The 18,433-nt window shown below is 42.0% G+C and overlaps 1 protein-coding gene across 3 annotated transcripts in view; it reads left to right on the top strand.

Annotated features, from left to right (window-relative positions):
- Positions 9,482 to 18,433, top strand: part of FEZ2 (fasciculation and elongation protein zeta 2) — a 43,506-nt gene continuing 34,554 nt past the window's right edge. For all 3 annotated transcript variants that reach the window (XM_018055117.1, XM_018055115.1, XM_018055114.1), the window contains exons 1-2: positions 9,482 to 9,777; positions 14,385 to 14,493. In XM_018055117.1, the coding sequence (XP_017910606.1) occupies positions 9,524 to 9,777; positions 14,385 to 14,493 (363 nt within the window). In that variant the 5' untranslated portion in view covers positions 9,482 to 9,523. The remainder of the gene's footprint in view (positions 9,778 to 14,384; positions 14,494 to 18,433) is intronic.

Raw genomic sequence — 18,433 nt, 5'->3', positions numbered from 1 at the left:
GTAGACTAGAACAGATAATTAACAAGTTAGCAGTCCATCAACAATTAATCTGTACAGTGGATGAACTAATTTTAAGTGTATGACTTGAATCCACTTTAACAAGATCAGATGTCCAATAAACAGGTCATATCTATATTGGGGAATTCTAACATTTGATTCAATATGGCCACTCTTTTTAGAAAAAATTGAGCTAAATATACATAGCAGAAAAATGATCATTTTAACTTTTTTAGTATGCTGTGGCATTAAGTAGATTCACATTATGTGCAGGCATTACCACTGTCCATCCACTATCCAGAACTTCTTCATCATCCTAAATGGAAACTCTGTCTCTGAGAAACACTGACGCCCCATCTTCCCCTCCTCTTAGCCCCTAGCAACCACCACTCTACTTTCCAACTTCTCTAAGTACTTCATATAAGTGCATATAGTATTTCTCCTTTTGTGTCTGGCTTCACTTACTATAATGTTGTCAATGTTCATCCATGTTGTAGCAGGTGTCAGAACTATGTTCCTTTTTAAAACTGAGTAATATTCCATTACGTGTGTGTTTCTGCTTATCCATTCATCTGTCCGTGCGCATTTAGGTTGTTTCCATTTTTTGGCTCTAAAGCCACACCTTAACACATATTTATAGAGTTGTAATTTACATGCAATAAAATGGACTTGTTTTAAGCTTACTGTTGATAAATGTATACACCTACATAGTCACCATGATGATCAAGTTATAGAGTATCTCCATTACTCCAGGGGTTATTGAGTATTTCCTTTACTCTGGAAGTTTTCCTCCTGTCTTTCTGCAGTTAATTCTCCTACCCCAAACCATCCCATGCCTTGGGCACCACCCTTCTGCTTTCTGCCACAGTGGATTAGTTTTGAGACCTTTTTAGGCCTGAGATATCTTGGTTAGTAATGAGACAAAGAATTCAGAATAAAGGGCTCATTAAATATGGGTGAGATAGGCTGTGGGAGACAAAGGTATTGGAATACATGCAAGGACCCCAGTGACACAGGTACCACACTCAGTGTTGCCTGTACACAAAAATGTCACCTTGACTGATCAAGGTTAGGACCAACTTTCCTGTGGGAAAGTTACAGATGAACGTTGATGTGGAAAAACCAAGATCACAATTTTCTGAAAGAGAGGAAATATAGAGAATATATTATGTCCTCTTTGTTATAGTTCTTCTGTTCATATTTTTCCTTAGTGTCCTAGAGGAGGCAAGAATATTCTAAGACCCACTCGTAGTCTCTTCCTTTTGTTCGTGGGAGGAAGAGCTTCCCCTCGTCATTCTTTGGTCCATCCTAAGACAGATAGTGAGGACACGGAGCTCTGACAGTTGTAGGAAAGAGCTAAGAGAGAGGGCTGCGCCAGCCTCAGACACCTAAGATAAAATGTGGTATGTTCAACTCTGCATGGGCTTAACTTCAGAGGAGAAAAGCAACTATGTCAAAGCAGAGAATTTAGGCAGTTTAGGATGTTCAGGGGGAGCTTTCAGGTGTTAGAACTGACACGTGCCGTGTGGTGTGCTGTTTCAGTCTTGTCCGACTCTTCGCGACCCCATGGACTGTACAGCCCGCCAGGCTCCTCTGTCCGTGGAATTTTCCAGGAGGGAATATTGGAGGGCTACTCCAGGGGACCCTCCTGACCCAGGGACCCAGGCTGTGTCTCTTACATCTCCTGCATTGGCAGGTGGATTCTTTACCACAGCGTCATCTGGGAAGGCCCTAGAACTGTCATGTTAGCTAAATAACCGCAACTAATAGGTGGCTCCGTTAACTGCCTGAGGCCAGGGTTCGATTACCCAGAACACAACCAGATGCATACTTGGCAATGTCTTTCCTATTCAGTTATTCTGATAAGCTTGTAAGAGTGTGGCGATGGCCAGTCACCTAGGCTCCTTCTCTTGGTGATGTAGCTCTTCTTCTGTGGACCCCTGATCAGGTGCTCCCTGATTAAGACTCTAATCGGATCATTAAAATTGAAGATTCATTGCTAATAAACATGAGTAACTAGAATTAAATATTTTTTACTAATAAACCCTACATTGCAAATATTGGTTACTCAAAAGTTTCTTGATTTGTTTTTTATAATAGAGACAAAGTGGAAACAACCTACCCTTTCCTTTTTTTGGCAAGCAAACATTTCCTTAAATTCTTGAGTCAACATATGGAGTTTTCAATTATTTTGTTCCGTCAGCTCTGTTTTCTTTTTTAATCTGTTTTTGAATAAACTTAGCAATTAGCTTAGCTTTTCTCAAGAAATTTTCATTCATGTCCATTCTCTTTGTCTTACTCTTGCTTTGTAATGCCTTCAGTTTTTGCTGCATGTGAAACTTTAACAAGGTATTTTCTGATTCTGTGTTAAATCATTTGTTTCTTTTGCAGTTCTTATGTTTTCTGATTAATTACACCCTTAGGTGGTCTATATGTTGAATAATCTTCATTTCCATTTTTCTTTACTTTTCACTGTGATATTCCTGTGAAAAATGTAAATGGGCTGTCAAACAAGAGAAGTAACTTTTTCCATCTTGAATGATTAACCTGAGTGTAATACCCATGCCATGAAGCTCTCTTTAAAAGTTACTCTGTATTATCTAATTTTGCATCAAGTGTTGAAAATTAATTCTGTAGACTAACTGGTTCTCAATACATGGAGTGAGCAGCAATGTTTACACATGTTGGTATTCATCTGCTTTATAGAAAATAAAAGCCTGAAATAGATTTAAGTGGACAAATGAGTAGAATTAGGTCATGCGAGAGACAATGAATGTGGGGCGGGGGGGCTCTTCTTAATTGGAAACCTTTGAGTGTTGATGGTGTCAACTAAACTGGTGAGACCGGCAGGAAGCCTGTGGTTTTTCCCAGATCTGTGTCTGTGCTGGGAAGCTAGAATTTAGCTGGTAGAAGAAGAATTGCTAGAAAATGGACTAAGGTTACTCTCAGGAATTATTATGTGGGGAGGTTTAGGGAATGGTGAAACTGGGTAATCATAGTTAAATCCATTTCACCTGTAACCTGCCTTTGCTAATCAAGGTCATTTTACTTGTTCAAAAGACACGCAGGTCCTCTGAGCTGCATGTAGCCCAACCAGTAAAATGTTTGTCCAAGTTGTTTTCTAGGAATTGATATCAGATGTGTCTAGCTCAAGCTGAGCTGGTTTAGACTGGATAGGACCATCCACCTAGGCATGCTGGATCTGCTAGGTGACCTTTTGATGTTGGAGGGCTAAAACCTCCATCCTCAGATAGTACTAAGTGCCTCTGCTTTTCTACATGCAGAGGCCTGTAACTTAGTTACACCTGTGCAGATTCACCTCATCCTTTTTCAGTCACACCCTCCACACCTCAGACCACACTGCTCCCCTAGCCTTTATGCCATTAACACCCAGAGCCCCTTGCCTTCAGGAAGCGGGTTTGAACTGGTTCTCTCTCTACTTTGACTGCCTTGTGAGTAAATTCTTTGTTTCCTGCCATCTCAGAGATTTCCCTTGCTGCCTATCAGGCAAAACAAAACTGACTGTGTAAACCTGACTCGAGGAAAGAGCAGGCGTAAGGAAACGAGGCCGCAAAAGGGTGGAGTGCAGACTCCTGCTGGATGTCCTTGCAGCCGTGGAGCTCTGTGCAGCCCCCAAGTACCCCAGGGGGAGAGAGGTATGTGGAAGACATTGAAGTACTGCTCCTTTATCATTTTACCTGGCTATGAACATTCCACCATTTAAACGTTTCTGTTGTACTCTTTCACGTGTGCAGTCCTTATGTAAAATCTTCAGAAGCACCAAGATTCACATTTTGTTCCATACTGTAGTTTCTTTCTTGTCTCATTGCTTTCCCAATTAAACAGCACAGTTTTCTCCTAGGCACATTTTTTGGAAGCACCTTTATACAGTGTGTTGAGTGCCAAGAGATTACTATGTCAGTCAGTTCAGTCACTCAGTCATATCCGCTCTTTGTGACCCCATGGACTGCAGCACACCAGTCTTCCCTGTCCATCACCAACTCCCAGAGCCTACTCAAACTCATGTCCATTGGTTGGTGATGCCATCCAATCATCTCATCCTCTGTCATCCCCTTCTCCTCCGGCCTTCAATTTTTCCCCAGCATCAGGGTCTTTTCCAATGAGTTGGTTCTTTGCATCAGGTGACCACAGTATTGGAGTTTCAGCTTCATCATCAGTCTTTCCAATGAATATTCAGGACTGATTTCCTTTAGGATGGACTGGCTGGATCTCCTTGCAGTCCAAGGGACTCTGAAGAGTCTTCTCCCACATCACAGTTCAAAAGCATTCATTCTTCAGCGCTTGGTTTTCTTTATAGTCCAACTTTCACATCCATGAATGACTACTGTGGACCTTTGCTAGTAATGTCTCTGCTTTTTAATATGCTGTCTAGGTTGGTCATAGCTTTTCTTCCAAGGAGCAAGCATCTTTTAATTTCATGGCTGCAGTTACCATTTGCAGTCATTTTGGAACCCCCCAAAATAAAGTCTGTCACTGTTTCCATTGTTTCTCCATCTATTTGCCATGAAGTGATGGGACCAGATGCCATGATCTTAGTTTTCTGAATATTGAGTTTTAAGCCAACTTTTTCACTCTCCACTTTCACTTTCATCAAGAGGCTCTTTAGTTCTTCGCTTTCTGCCATAAGGGTGGTGTCATCTGCGTATCTGAGGTTACTGATATTTCTCCCCGCAATCTTGATTCCAGCTTGTGCTTCATCTAGCCTGGCATTTTGCATGATGTACTCTGCATAGAAGTTAAATAAGCAGGGTGACAATATACTATAGATGTGCTAATGTAAATTAATTAAGAAAAGTGATTCAAATCTTGTTTCTGCCATGGACAGAGGAGCTTGGGGTTGTGCAGCGACTGAGCACATTTAAAGAGTCTGGGGTGATACTAGGTAATTTGCATTTAATTAAAAGTAAAAAGCATCATATGTGGAAATTCTGACTAAAATAAAATTGAGACCATTAAAGCTAACCTAATAGCAGTTCATTTGCAAGCATATGAAAAATGCGTGTGTTACCTTTGAGTCCTAAGAGTAAGTAAATTTTATTTCCACTAACACACATATACAGGCCACACAGGCAAATGGAGATACAGATCAAGAAAAACCCCCCTTTTTTTTTGCCTTAGCTATGTACATAATTAGGAGAGTTTGAGTCAAGTCCATAGTTTCTCATAACTGAGTAGCCCAATACCTAGATAAAGACTGATTTTTACATTTAGTGCATCACTTCTGAGTAGTATTCAGATAGATGAATGTCAGCTGAGCTAATGTTTTCTCATTAACCCCAAAGCTATACACTATTGAGTAATCAATTCTAGCGCTGGCTATGTAAAGCTCAATATCTGCTCCCTTCATGGCTTCAAAGGAAATGGGAAGGCAGTGGTATTGCCTTTATCAACAGTTCCTTAGGCTTGATTCATAAAAGTATTGTATTGAATATGAGACAAATCATTGAAATATGAGACAAAATCCATTGGAAAGGTAAATAGGAAATTTTGATATTAACATGTATTCTTCAGGGTAGGTTTCCATGTTGTCAAGAAATGAACAGAGCATACCAGGAAAATCTTATTTTCTATTATTAACTTTGCATTTATTTTTCAGAATAGGAATTCATCTTTTATGATCCAATTATGTTCCTAAATGAAGTTATTTGATGACTACATTCCAAGGATAGCTTCTATCAACTCCTAGGTATTTATTGTCTCTACATATTCATGCTCCCTTAGAATTATACCTTTTCTCCTATTTTTTTTTGTGGTAAAATATGCATAACATGAAATGACCATCTTAACCATGTTAAGTATACAGTTCAGTGGTATTAAGTATGTTTATATTCTTGAGCAACCATCTCCAGTACTCTTCCTCTTGCAAAACAAACTCAATACACATTAAACAGTAACTCTTTACTCCTAGTTTTACTTTTTGGTATGAATGCTCTCCAGTTTTATCACTCTAACTACATTGTAAGCCCCTATAGCGAGGAGTTATGTATTAGTTACATAACATACACATTTGGTACTTGCTGTCAGTCCCTGTTCCAAGTGCTTTGCAAATATTAACTTGCATAATTATTCATCTTTGTATGTTGCAGAGGGTCTAGCATGTGCTTTCCACGTGGACACATAAAATATTTGTGGAATGAATTTTGGAAGCATTAAGCTATTACAAATAGCTGTGAAAAGAAGAGAAGCGAAAAGGAAAGATATAAGCATCTGAATGCAGAGTTCCAAAGAATAGCAAGGAGAGATAAGAAAGCCTTCCTCAGCGATCAGTGCAAAGAAATAGAGGAAAACAACAGAATGGGAAAGACTAGAGATCTCGTCAAGAAAATTAGAGATACCAGGGGAACATATCATACAAAGATGGGCTCGATAAAGGACAGAAACTGTATAGACCTAACAGAAGAAGATATTAAGAGGTGACAAGTATACACAGGAGAACTGCACAAAAAAGAGCTTCATGACCCAGATAATCACGATGGTGTGATCACTCCCCTAGAGCCAGACATCCTGGATTGTGAAGTCAAGTGGGCCTTAGGAAGCATCACTTCAAATAAAGCTAGTGGAGGTGATGGAATTCCAGTTGAGCTATTTCAAATCCTGGATGATGATGCTGTGAAAGTGCTGCACTCAATATGCCAGCACATTTGGAAAACTCAGCAGTGGCCACAGGACTGGAGAAGGTCAGTTTTCATTCCAATCCCAAAGAAAGGCAATGCCAAAGAATGCTCAAACTACTGCACAATTGCACTCATCTCACATGCTAGTAAAGTAATGCTCAAAATTCTCCAAGCCAGGCTTTAGCAATACGTGAACTGTGAACTTCCAGATGTTCAAGCTGGTTTTAAAAAAGGCAGAGGAACCAGAGATCAAATTGCCAACATCCACTGGATCATGGAAAAAGGAAGAGAATTCCAGAAAAACATCTATTTCTGCTTTATTGACTCTGCCAAAGCCTTGGACTGTGTGGATCACAATAAACTGTGGAAAATTCTGAAAGAGATGGGAATACCAGACCACCTGACCTGCCTCTTGAGAAACCTATATGCAGGTCAGGAAGCAACAGTTAGAACTGCACACGGAAGAACAAACTGGTTCCAAATAGGAAAAGGAGTACGTCAAGGCTGTATATTGTCATCCTGCTTATTTAACTTCTATGCAGAGTACATCATGAGAAATGCTGGGCTGGAAGAAGCACAAGCTGGAATCAAGATTGCTGGGAGAAATATTAATAACCTCAGATATGCAGATGACACCACCCTTATGGCAGAAAGTGAAGAGGAACTAAAACGCCTCTTGATGAAAGTGAAAGAGGAGAGTGAAAAGTTGGCTTAAAGGTCAACACTCAGAAAACGAAGATCATGGCATCTGGTCCCATCACTTCATGGGAAATAGATGGGGGAACAGTGGAAACAGTGTCAAACTTTATTTTTTGGGGCTCCAAAATCACTGGAGATGGTGATTGCAGCCATGAAATTAAAAGACCCTTACTCCTCAGAAGCAAAGTTATGACCAACCTAGATAGCATAAAAGCAGAGACATTACTTTGCCAACTAAGTTCCGTCTAGTCAGTTCAGTTCAGTTTAGTCACTCAGTTGTGTCCGACTCTTTGCGACCCCATGAATCACAGGACGCCAGGCCTCCCTGTCCATCACCAACTCCCGGAGTTCACTCAGACTCATGTCCATCGAGTCCGTGATGCCATCCAGCCATCTCATCCTCTGTCGTCCCCTTCTCCTCCTGCCCCCAATCCCTCCCAGCATCAGAGTCTTTTCCAATGAGTCAACTCTTCTCATGAGGTGGCCAAAGTACTGGAGTTTCAGCTTCAGCATCATTCCTTCCAAAGAAATCCCAGGGTTGATCTCCTTCAGAATGGACTGGTTGGATCTCCTTGCAGTCCAAGGGACTCTCAAGAGTCTTCTCCAGCACCACAGTTCAAAAGCATCAGTTCTTCGGTGCTCAGCCTTCTTCACAGTCCAACTCTCACATCCATACATGACCACAGGAAAAACCATAGCCTTGACTAGACGGACCTTAGTCAGCAAAGAAACGTCTCTGCTTTTGAACGTACTATCTAGGTTGGTCATAACTTTTCTTCCAAGGAGTAAGCATCTTTTAATTTCATGGCTGCAGTCACCATCTGCAGTGATTTTGGAGCCCCCCAGAATAAAGTCTGACACTGTTTCCACTGTTTCCCCATCTATTTCCCATGAAGTGATGGGACCAGATGCCATGATCTTCGTTTTCTGAATGTTGAGCTTTAAGTCAACTTTTTCACTCTCCTCTTTCACTTTCATCAAGAGGCTTTTTAGCTCCTCTTCACTCTCTGCCATAAGGGTGGTGTTCTGCATAAGGCTGTAGTTTTTCCAGTGGTCATGTATGGATGTGAGAGTTGGACTGTGAAGAAAGCTGAATGCAGAAGAATTGATGCTTTTGAACTGTGGTGTTGGAGAAGACTCTTCAGAGTCCCTTGGACTGCAAGGAGATCCAACCGGTCCTTTAGATCAGAGATTCTAAAGGAGATCAGTCCTGGGTGTTCTTTGGAAGGACTGATGCTAAAACTGAAGCTCCAATACTTTGGCCACCTCATGCGAAGAGTTGACTCATTGGAAAAGACTGATGCTGGGAGGGATTGGGGGCAGGAGGAGAAGGGGCCAACAGAGGATGAGATGGCTGGATGGCATCACAGACTCAACGGACATGAGTTTGAGTGAACTCTGGGAGTTGGTGATGGACAGGGAGGCTTGGAGTGCTGCGTTTCATGGGATCGCAAAGAGTCTGACACGACTAAGCGACTGAACTGAACTGAAGCATTTCCAAGTGACTGGCTGTTCTGGTTGGAAAGTTACCTTGGAAAAATTGATTTGGGGACTAATCTGACACTGGGTGCAAGTTTACAGAAATTGTTTATTTTAGCTGTACTTAGGCTAGAATTGATGCTTTTGAACTGTGGTGTGGGAGAAGACTGTTGAGAGTTCCTTGGATTGCAAGGAGATCCAACCAGTCCATCCTAAAGGAAATCAGTTTTGAATATTCACTGGAAGGACTACTACTGAAGCTGAAGCAGCAATACTTTGGCCACCTGATGCGAAGAACCGACTCATTGGAAAAGACCTTGATGCTGGGAAAGATTGAAGGCGGGAGGAGAAGGGGACGACAGAGGATGAGATGGTTGGATGGCATCACTGACTGGATGGAGAGGAGTTTGAGTAAGTTCTGGGAGTTAGTGAGGGACAGGGAAGCCTGGCATACTGCTGTCCATGGGATTGCAAAGGCTATAAGAAGTGATTCAAAGCAGTTAAGGTTTTCCTTTCTGCCGGGACCCGCGCTCAACTCAGAATCTAAGACTGGGGAAAAGGGAAGACCTCGGGGCTAGAAGGCAACAGGCCAGGTCCGAGGTGCCAAGAGCGGGCAGGGGCGGGGCCTCGGGCGGGGCGGTGCTCCGGGGGCCGGGCCCGACGGCGGGGCGGGGCCTGGGCCGGGGCGGGGCGCGAGACAGCACCGGGCGGAGATGGCGGCGGACGGGGACTGGCAGGATTTCTATGAGTTCCAGGAGCCGGCCCGGAGCCTCCAGGACCAAGAGAACTGTAACGCGAGCCCCGAGGCCGGAGCAGGGCCAGGCGGGGGTGGCGACGGCTTCCCAGCGCTGGCCTGCCACTTGGAGGAGAAGCTGAGTCTGTGTTTCCGCCCCTCGGGTCCGGGTGCCGAGCCCCCGAGGGCGGCTGTGCGGCCCATCACCGAGTGCAGCCTCCTGCAGGGTGACGAGTGAGTGCGGGCCCAGGCGGGGAGCGGGCGGGAACCTCCCCTGCCCCTCGTCCAGCCCCTCTCTCCCGGCCCACTGGCCCGGGGTCAGCAGCCTCGGCGGGACTCCGACCGCAGGCTCCTCCCCACTCTCTCCTTCCGCCTCCAACTCTGGAGTCCCGCCCCTCTCTGTTCTCCCACCTCCTTCCTTGAGGCTTTCGGCCTCTGCGCTCCTGGGAATTTAAATCTCGTGTTTTCCTGCCCCTCTGTGAGCCCTTAAGCCTCCTTCTGCTTTCTGGAAACCAGCCTCTGTTTGGTTTTGAGAGGAGTCTTGTACTGAGCCTCATAGTTGCAGATAGTACTTCCTCGGGCACATGTGTAGCCATTCATTCGCTTAACTAGACTTTATTAAGCGCCTGCTATGTGCTGCTTCGCACTGGGAATAGCAGGGTGACTGGACATTACCGCTGTCAAGCAGAGCGCAACCCAGGGTGGAAGCTAGATTTGTAAACAAGCATTTTGTGAATGTTACAAACGCTCTGATACATGCGCAGAATACAGGGGATTTTGTTTATGTGTGTGTGAAGAAAGACTTCAGAGAGAAAACTGGATCCTGATGGATGAGTGGGAATTTGCCTGGCAGGTGAAGAAATGTTACTAGTATTCTAGCTCAGGGACACAGAGCATGCAAAGGTACTGATGCGGAAGCAGCCTTTATGCCCCAGGAGATTGTTGGCTTCATCTGAGAGCTCAGGTTGAGTGCGAGTCCCCACAGAGGCAAAAAGGAAAAGATCTGGTTATTAATAGGAAGGATCACCAAGTCTGATAGGGAGATCGGTGCATAAACAGGTAATTATTACAGGGCAATGGTCAGAAATTCACCGGGATTTATGAGAGCTAGGAGAATGGAGGGACAGAGGTTATTTAACCTCCTAGAACCCCAGTTATAATTTAGTTAAATGAGGGTTGTTACGCACCATAGTTTTCCTCCAAAAGAGACTGAAAGGAATGAGAGTGAGGGATTTGACAGTATTGTAATGTAGGGGGAGAGGAGCTCTGGAGAGCCTGAGGGTAAAATTACAGAGTAAAAACTGAGGTTATGGGTAGGGATGGATTTTCAGAGCATTGATGGGATGGAGAGATTAGAGGTTAGGGAAGAATGCTTCAGCTGAAGCTCCAATATTTTGGCCACCTGATGCAAAGAGCCTACTCACTGGAAAAGACCCTGATGCCAGAAAAGATTGAAGGCAGGAGGAAAAGAGATGAGATGGTTGGATGGCATCACAGATTCAATGGACACGAGTTTGAGGAAACTCCGGGAGATGGTGAAGGACAGGGAAGCCTGGTGTGCTGCAGACCATGGGGTCACAAAGAGTTGGACTGAGCTACTGAGCAACAAAGAATGCTTGAGAGAAGGCTCCATGGGCAAAGGGAGGGCTTGTCATTTGATGGTTTTCTTTCCTCTATGAATCAGAAGATTTATCAGGAAGAGAGAGTTGGGAATGGAGGCCAGTGGCTTAGCTAGCAGTGGTTCAGGGCCAGTTCTGTTTAGAGAGTATGTCTTTTCATTGGGACCTCTGTACAGTGTTCTGGCCCGGCATAGAAGGAGGAGTTTATGATTGGATATTATGCACACAGATATGCAAGCTTCCCAGGTGCCTCACAGTGGTGAAGAATCCCCTGCCAGTGCAAGAGACACAGGTTTGATCCCTGTGTTGGGAAGATCCCCTGGAATAGGAAATGGCAATCCATTCCAGTATTCTTGCCTGAAGGATCCCATGGACAAAGGAGCCTGGTGGACTACTATCCATAGGATCACAAAGGGTTGGACACGACTGAGCCTGCAGTCAGTGGCAAAAGACATTTTAAACAGTCTATTCCCAAAGAGAAGATAGTGTTATGCATAGATTTATATACTCGGAATTAGTAGACTCAGGACGTACTCTGGATTTTAAAATCATATTTATTATATATTTGGGTTTATCAAGAGTAACTTATCAAAATGAATTAGTGGCTTGTACACAGATAAGATTCCCTATTTTTCATTCACCTGTACTGTCTGAAAAGGAGTGTATTTTTTGCTTACATCTTAGGTTGATACAGAACTTTCGTTACTCTTGATAATGATTTTTCGTAGATATTACATTGGTGGTACTGCATGTTGCTTGATTTGGGAATGCATAAGAAGTCAATCTTTTCTAAGCAGGAGTTGCCTACCACCCTCGTGGTCCCTGTTCTGTTGCGTAAACATGCTCTCCATTGCTTGATAGAGTTCATTCCTGTTCCTTTCACTAGAGAGAGCTGAGAATTCTTTCACTTAGACAAGGACTTCCCCTGTGGCTCAGATGGTAAAGCGTCTGTCTACAATGTGGGAGACCTGGGTTCGATCCCTGGGTTGGGAAGATCCCCTGGAGAAGGAAATGGCAATCCACTCCAGTACTATTGCCTGGAAAATCCCATGGACAGAGGAGCCTGGTAGGCTACAGTCCATGGGGTCGCAAAGAGTCAGACACGACTGAGCAACTTCACTTTCACTTATTCTTTTCTGAGTCCCAGTTTTAGTTTTGGTTACATACAGATTGTGCTTATCGGCTAAATAAGCCAATACTTTAGAAGGGTCTAGTGAGGGATTGAATGTCAGTGAGACTTTGACCTCCTTTGGAAAAGAGCCGCCCTGCTAGTTGTTTATGATTGGCCGTAATGCTTTATGATCGGATGAAGGCAGTTCTTGTCTTGATTGGAGTATTCTAGAAATCTTTCAGTTAATCCGGCCTTGTGTCCTTTCAGCCACAAATGTTCTGGCCTTGGTGAAGATGGAGGACCGTGACTTGTCCTTCATTTTCTTGGGAGATCAAATTCACCCACAGTCAATTATTCTACATAAAATCTTCCGCTCCACTTGTCCTGTTATTACGGCCTCAATTTAAGAAGGAACAAACAGCAGACAAAACGAACCTCAAAATCTTTGGACTGTCTTCACCTACTAGAATATCCTAGTGGTTCCTGACCAGGGTTAGGTGTATGGTCAGTCATTTAGTATTGGAAGATCTTCTACCCAGGAAGAGGTGGGCCAGCAAGTTTAGCAACCCACAGTGTTTCCAACTTGAGCATATTGGCATTAGAGGAAATGAGGATTCCAGCAGAGAGGAGGATAGGAATGAACCATGCATATGAGAGATTTGCTGGGAAAATGAGCCAGTTTTCTCGAGCTTTTTGTGTTCACATGTTCATGGAGGCTAATATGCATTCAACAGCCAAGTGTCATTTGGGGATTGTCTGTTTTTGGCAGTTGTGGTCCCATTGCTTCTCTTTTAACCAAATTCCAGTTCATTAAATCAGTGTGTTGTTTCTCTGTTTTGAAGCTTGCATTCTTATTTTTATAATCCCACTGGTCTTATTTTTGTATCCTAGTATCTTACACACTTAGGAAAAAACCCACCCAATTTTTTAGTGGCTCATTCACGATTAGATACTTGTTAAAAATGTTAGCTTTTTTAAATTAATTGTATGTGTATATCTCTGACCATTAAATAGCTTATTTGTGTAGTGTTTAACTTTACTTAGACTAATTAAATTAAATTTAATTTATATTTCTGAACTCTTTTTTTCATATAATGCCTTTAAAAAAAACGCTGGTTATTACTTTGGGATTGAAACTGAATTTTGGTCATGAAATTGGTTTTCAGTCCTTATTTTGGTATGGTTTGGAACTTTCATCAATATAACTAATTTGAATGAACGCTTCGAGTTAGAGCTGGAAGAAACGTCAGCCATCCTTATCCAAGCTTCTTGTTTTAGAAAGAGCAGCTAATGCCTGCAGATGTTACAGTGCATGATCAGAGGCTGAGGATGAATGGAGATGAGAGTCTGTTTTCTGAATTTAGTCAGGTGCTCTTTTCATTTTACTCTGTTGCCTCCTCAAAATTCTGTTTGTTAATAAGGAAGAGTAATTGCATTGGGTATAATCTGTGTGTTTTATTGTGAACTGCCTTTCTTTCCCTTTTCATCTTATCTTAGCCTTACACTATAAATTAGATATTCAGCCTCTCATATTGAGGCTGAATTCCTTCTCCTGGAAATTCTTTCTCATTGGTTAAAGAGAGATTATTCACTCTGTGGAATAGTCTATATGTTTGGAAGTTACAAAAGAAAAATAATTATAAAGCACAGTGTATTTACTACCTGTTTTGGCTTGGGAAACACGACATAACTTTCCTGTGCTTTAGTTTCCTAATCTGTAAAATGGGGATGATAATGGTTCTTCATGGTATTCTTTTTGAGGATTGAGTGAGCCAATGTAAGTAAATTGCTTAGAATGTATGTAAACAGTTTAGGTAATACCTGGCACACAAGACAGTGGAAATGTTAGCTGTTGACTTGGTGAGCTTTCTGTTCCATGTCTTCTTCCCTCAGGACTTGTCAGCCCAGTGGTTGCGTTTTCCTTTAATCTTATTCAGGAGGCTCTGGTTTGTTGATGCTTTTCTGAGAAACAGTAGGCCTTCTATTTTTTTTTTTTTTGCTGTGATATTTTTTGTTCTCTCTTTCACTGTAGTACTAGATATCTGTTTAATAATGATAGACAGAATGTTAACTTTCATTGATTGTAGTTTTTTTTTTTTTATTTTTTTAAGGATTTGGAATGCCCTGACAGATAATTACGGAAATGTAATGCCTGTAGACTGGAAGTCATCCCATACTAGGACCTTGCATTTGCTTACTCTGAATCTCTCAGAAAAAGGGGTAAGTTAGGATTTGCACCAATAGTTTCTGAATAACTGATTCTGATAATGGAACTAAAAAGTAGCATTTCTCTCTAACCACAATTCATTGAGTTGCTTCTTATTTCCAAGCTTATGGCAAGTGGAGAGGTCTTCTTTTGCCATCTTGGTTTTTGCTACTGTCCACTTGCTAACATTTCCCTCCAGTTCTTCCCTAGCACACACTCACCTTTTTTATGTTTAGGTAAATTTTCATCACCTGTGTATGAACAGCAGTGATCAGCATGTTTTTTCTAGCTTAAATAACATAACTTTGATACATTGACAATACTCGGTAAGAATCTTAGGCTTTGATTTAATATATGGAGGATTCTGGAGTGTCTACAGAGACTTAACTTTCTGATGAATTTAATGCTGGATGTAACATGTTTGAATATTGGAGAACCTTTAAAAGACATTTCAAGTCTTGGCTTTTTGATGTGTTCTTGGCTAACCATTGGAGGCTTTTATGTATGTCTTGAGAAGGTGATGGCACCCCACTCCAGTACTCTTGCCTGGAAAATCCCATGGATGGAGGAGCCTGGTGGGCTGCAGTCCACGGGGTCGCGAAGAGTCAGACATGACTGAGCGACTTCACTTTCACTTTTTACTTTCACTCATTGGAGAAGGAAATGGCAACCCACTCCAGTGTTCTTGCCTGGAGAATTCCAGGGATGGGGGAGCCTGGCGGGGTGCCCTCTATGGGGTCACACAGAGTTGGACACGACTGAAGTGGCTTAGCAGCAGCAGCAGCATGTATGTCTTGGAATTGTAAAGTGAAGACACCTTGGGTAAGGAGTGTGAGCACAGGTGGAAGGATAGCAAAGGGGACAGAAAAGGGAAGGGAATTGCTTTAAGTGGAAAATCACAGTGTGGTTTAACGCTGACGAGAAAGGAGGCCAAATGGAAGTTTCAGGGCCGGACTATTTAAATTCTTCATCAAATAGCAGTGTTAACTCATGCCAGCTCTTTTGGCATGCTCTATATTTCATTAAGTGTATTTTTGTAATTTCTGAGAGTATAATGCAGTAGGATTGTATTTTAAATAGTGCTATTAATGTTTTCTGAAACTATTTTCTTAAAAGTGTGATTCAGAAAAGCTTGCCGCCTAGAAATCCTATATTTCTAGTAAATTATAGGATTCTGACTATATTTCTTTGTATTCTAGTACATACAGGATTTATTTGTTCCAGTTATTAATCTCCTTAAGCTGTTTTGCAGGCTGACCTGACATACATTTAGGGGCAGGAATAAAGCAATATATCTTATCCTCTGTCTTCTTTTTATTTGGATCTTAGCTATCATTCTGGTCTTAGTTCAAGTTTCCCTTCCTCTCTGAAGCTCCCTATTACTGTTTTAGCCTTTGCTGATCTCATGGAATTATATAATTTTAGAGTTGGAAGGGACTTTAAAGGACACTTAATCCAACCTCTCACTTGGGGGGAATCCCTGTTTACAGCGTCTCTGACAGATGGTCATTCAGCCACAGACTAAATCCCAGCAAGGAAGGAAAATGCACTCCTCTCTGTGGGAATCGGTCACACTTGTCAGGGTGTGAAAATCGTAAAGGACTTACATGTCCCACAGAGTTTGGCCCCCAAGTCTCTTGGGTGCTGGTCCTCATGGCACTTGATCTGTGTCTTAAATCATCATTGGTGTTTCTTAATTATGTTTGTGGATCTGTCTTTAGATTGTAACTTCCTGGTAGATATCTTCATATGTGTCTTCTGAGTAGCTATTACAGTGCCTGGCACATAGTGAGAACTAAGACAAGTGTTTGTTTAGTGAACAAATGAATAATCTCATCAGTAATACTATAGGGTCAGAGACCATGGTGGAAAGTTTTTAAAACTGTTTTCTATGTTACTTAACATAGTGCTGCATCCACAATAGCCAGGCAATGAGTACTTTGTTTGACATAATAAAAAATGGTAGAGGAGATCTTTTCATAGTTTCAAAGTGAAGCACTTTAGTCACATGAGCAGGACACTAATCCAGTTTTACTGAATATTGTTCTTTGGTTACCTCTTGGGATGTCACTTGCTTTATCTGCCTTTTGACTGTTTTCAATACCAGAGCAATGGCATAAGCAAAGATAGTGATTAGTAGTGACCTGGAGTTCAGTACTCATGCTCATTGTAAAAGCTCACCTGGAGAACTCAGCAGGTTAAAATGGACAAATGATCATCTCATATCTGAGTATCTTTTTAAAAAATTAATTTTATTAATTTTTGTCTGCACTGGGTCTTTGTTGCTGACAGCGGGCTTTCTCTATTTGCGGCAAGTGGGGACTGTTCTCTAGTTGCAGCTCGAGGACTTCTTGTTGTGGTGGCTTTTCTTATTGTGGAGCACAGGCCCGAGGGTGCTTGGGCTTAGTTCCCCATGGCATGTCGGATCTTCCCGGACCAAGGATTGAACCTGTGTCTTCTGCATTGGCAGTTGGATTCTTAACCATTGTACCACCAGGGAAGTCTTAACATCTGTCTGTCTTCACATGATTCGCAGGTGCTGAATACAACTAAGATGAGAAGTCTAGTTCTTGGGAATGAGTAGCACATATTAATTTCCTGAAGAACAAATGCACAGCAAGGAACTCTGTAGGAAGCAACCGTGTTATTCTATTAGGTAGCATATAATTAATTTCTTTAACCTGGGAAGTTGCCAACTGTGTGCTCTATTATTTCCATAACTGAGTTATGCAAAATTTATCTTTTGAAACCATTCTTTAGATTATTTCAACTGTAAAACAGAGTCTGTATGAACTTTTTTTTGACAAAGGGGAAAGAGATTTCTTTTGCATCAGGATGAGATAAACAGGAAACTACAGCTCTCTAGATTTCAGTTTTTAATTTTTTTTTTTTAAATTGATGTTCAAGACGGGACACTTCTAAATGTGATAGGTCTTTTCTAGAGGAAGGCAACTGGTATGTTCCAAATTCTTACAGGGGCACATTTTTTCCACTTGAGGCAGCTTCTGTTTCGTACAGGGAAACAGAACCACGGCCCTGTATCTAAACGTGGCACAGACAGGAGTGATGGGAATGCTTGGCAGAGAGAAGGCACACTGATGCCTAACGGGAGCGTGAAGAATGAGACCCATGACAGCCAAGGTTAGTTTTCAAAGCCTGGAAGGGATTCCAGCCCTCAGCATATGCCATCTCTGTGGGGAATGGGCTTGGCTCCCTCTCTGGAAAGATGGTCTGGGATTATTAGTTCTGTTGTCATGGAAATTTATTCTAATGGCTTATTGGTATCACTCATGTGTTTTGGCAGTAGCTGCAAACCTGTTCTAAATCCAGTGCCATTCTTGATCCTGCTTATGTGATAGAATGCTTCTAAATTGTTTTGCCTTAGGAATATCTCCTGAGCCATATTCTTCTCCTACCATGTGTGTTTCTTTAGAAGCAGCGACCCTGTTGAATGCATCTTTGTATATTCAAGAGTAGAAATAGATAATAATGTGATCTTTAGGACTAATTTACAAACTTTCTATTGTCTATTAAGGGGAAAAAATAAGACAGAATTATGGTCCTCAAGTTACAGCATAGAACCGTGATTTGAGGGGAGGAGAGTGTTGAAATTTTAGGATCAGTGAATGAAATTCTGAGGTTTACTCTACATCATCGTACATCCTTACGTGGCCCATTTCATCTCTCCTTCTACAATCTTGAAATTAAACATCCTCTCTCATCAAGAGCCAGATCTCTTGACCTTTATCCTTTCTTATTAACAGGATAACTTAGTTTGAAAAAGTAAACTAAAGCTATAGAACTTAACATGAAAAAGCAGTCTCTCCCCTACTTACCTTATCATCCTTGATTTCCACTTACCGGTAGCAGCCACTTTCAGCTACTTCAACTGTTTCTTGTAGCAGATAGCATTCTCCTGTCATTTTACTTAATTTTATTCTTCAACTTTAGACT

Source organism: Capra hircus, chromosome 11, assembly GCF_001704415.2.
Source record: "Capra hircus breed San Clemente chromosome 11, ASM170441v1, whole genome shotgun sequence".
Lineage (NCBI taxonomy): Eukaryota > Metazoa > Chordata > Mammalia > Artiodactyla > Bovidae > Capra > Capra hircus.
The sequence above is the reverse complement of the archived record's forward strand: the minus strand, read 5'-3'. Positions and strand labels throughout refer to the sequence as shown.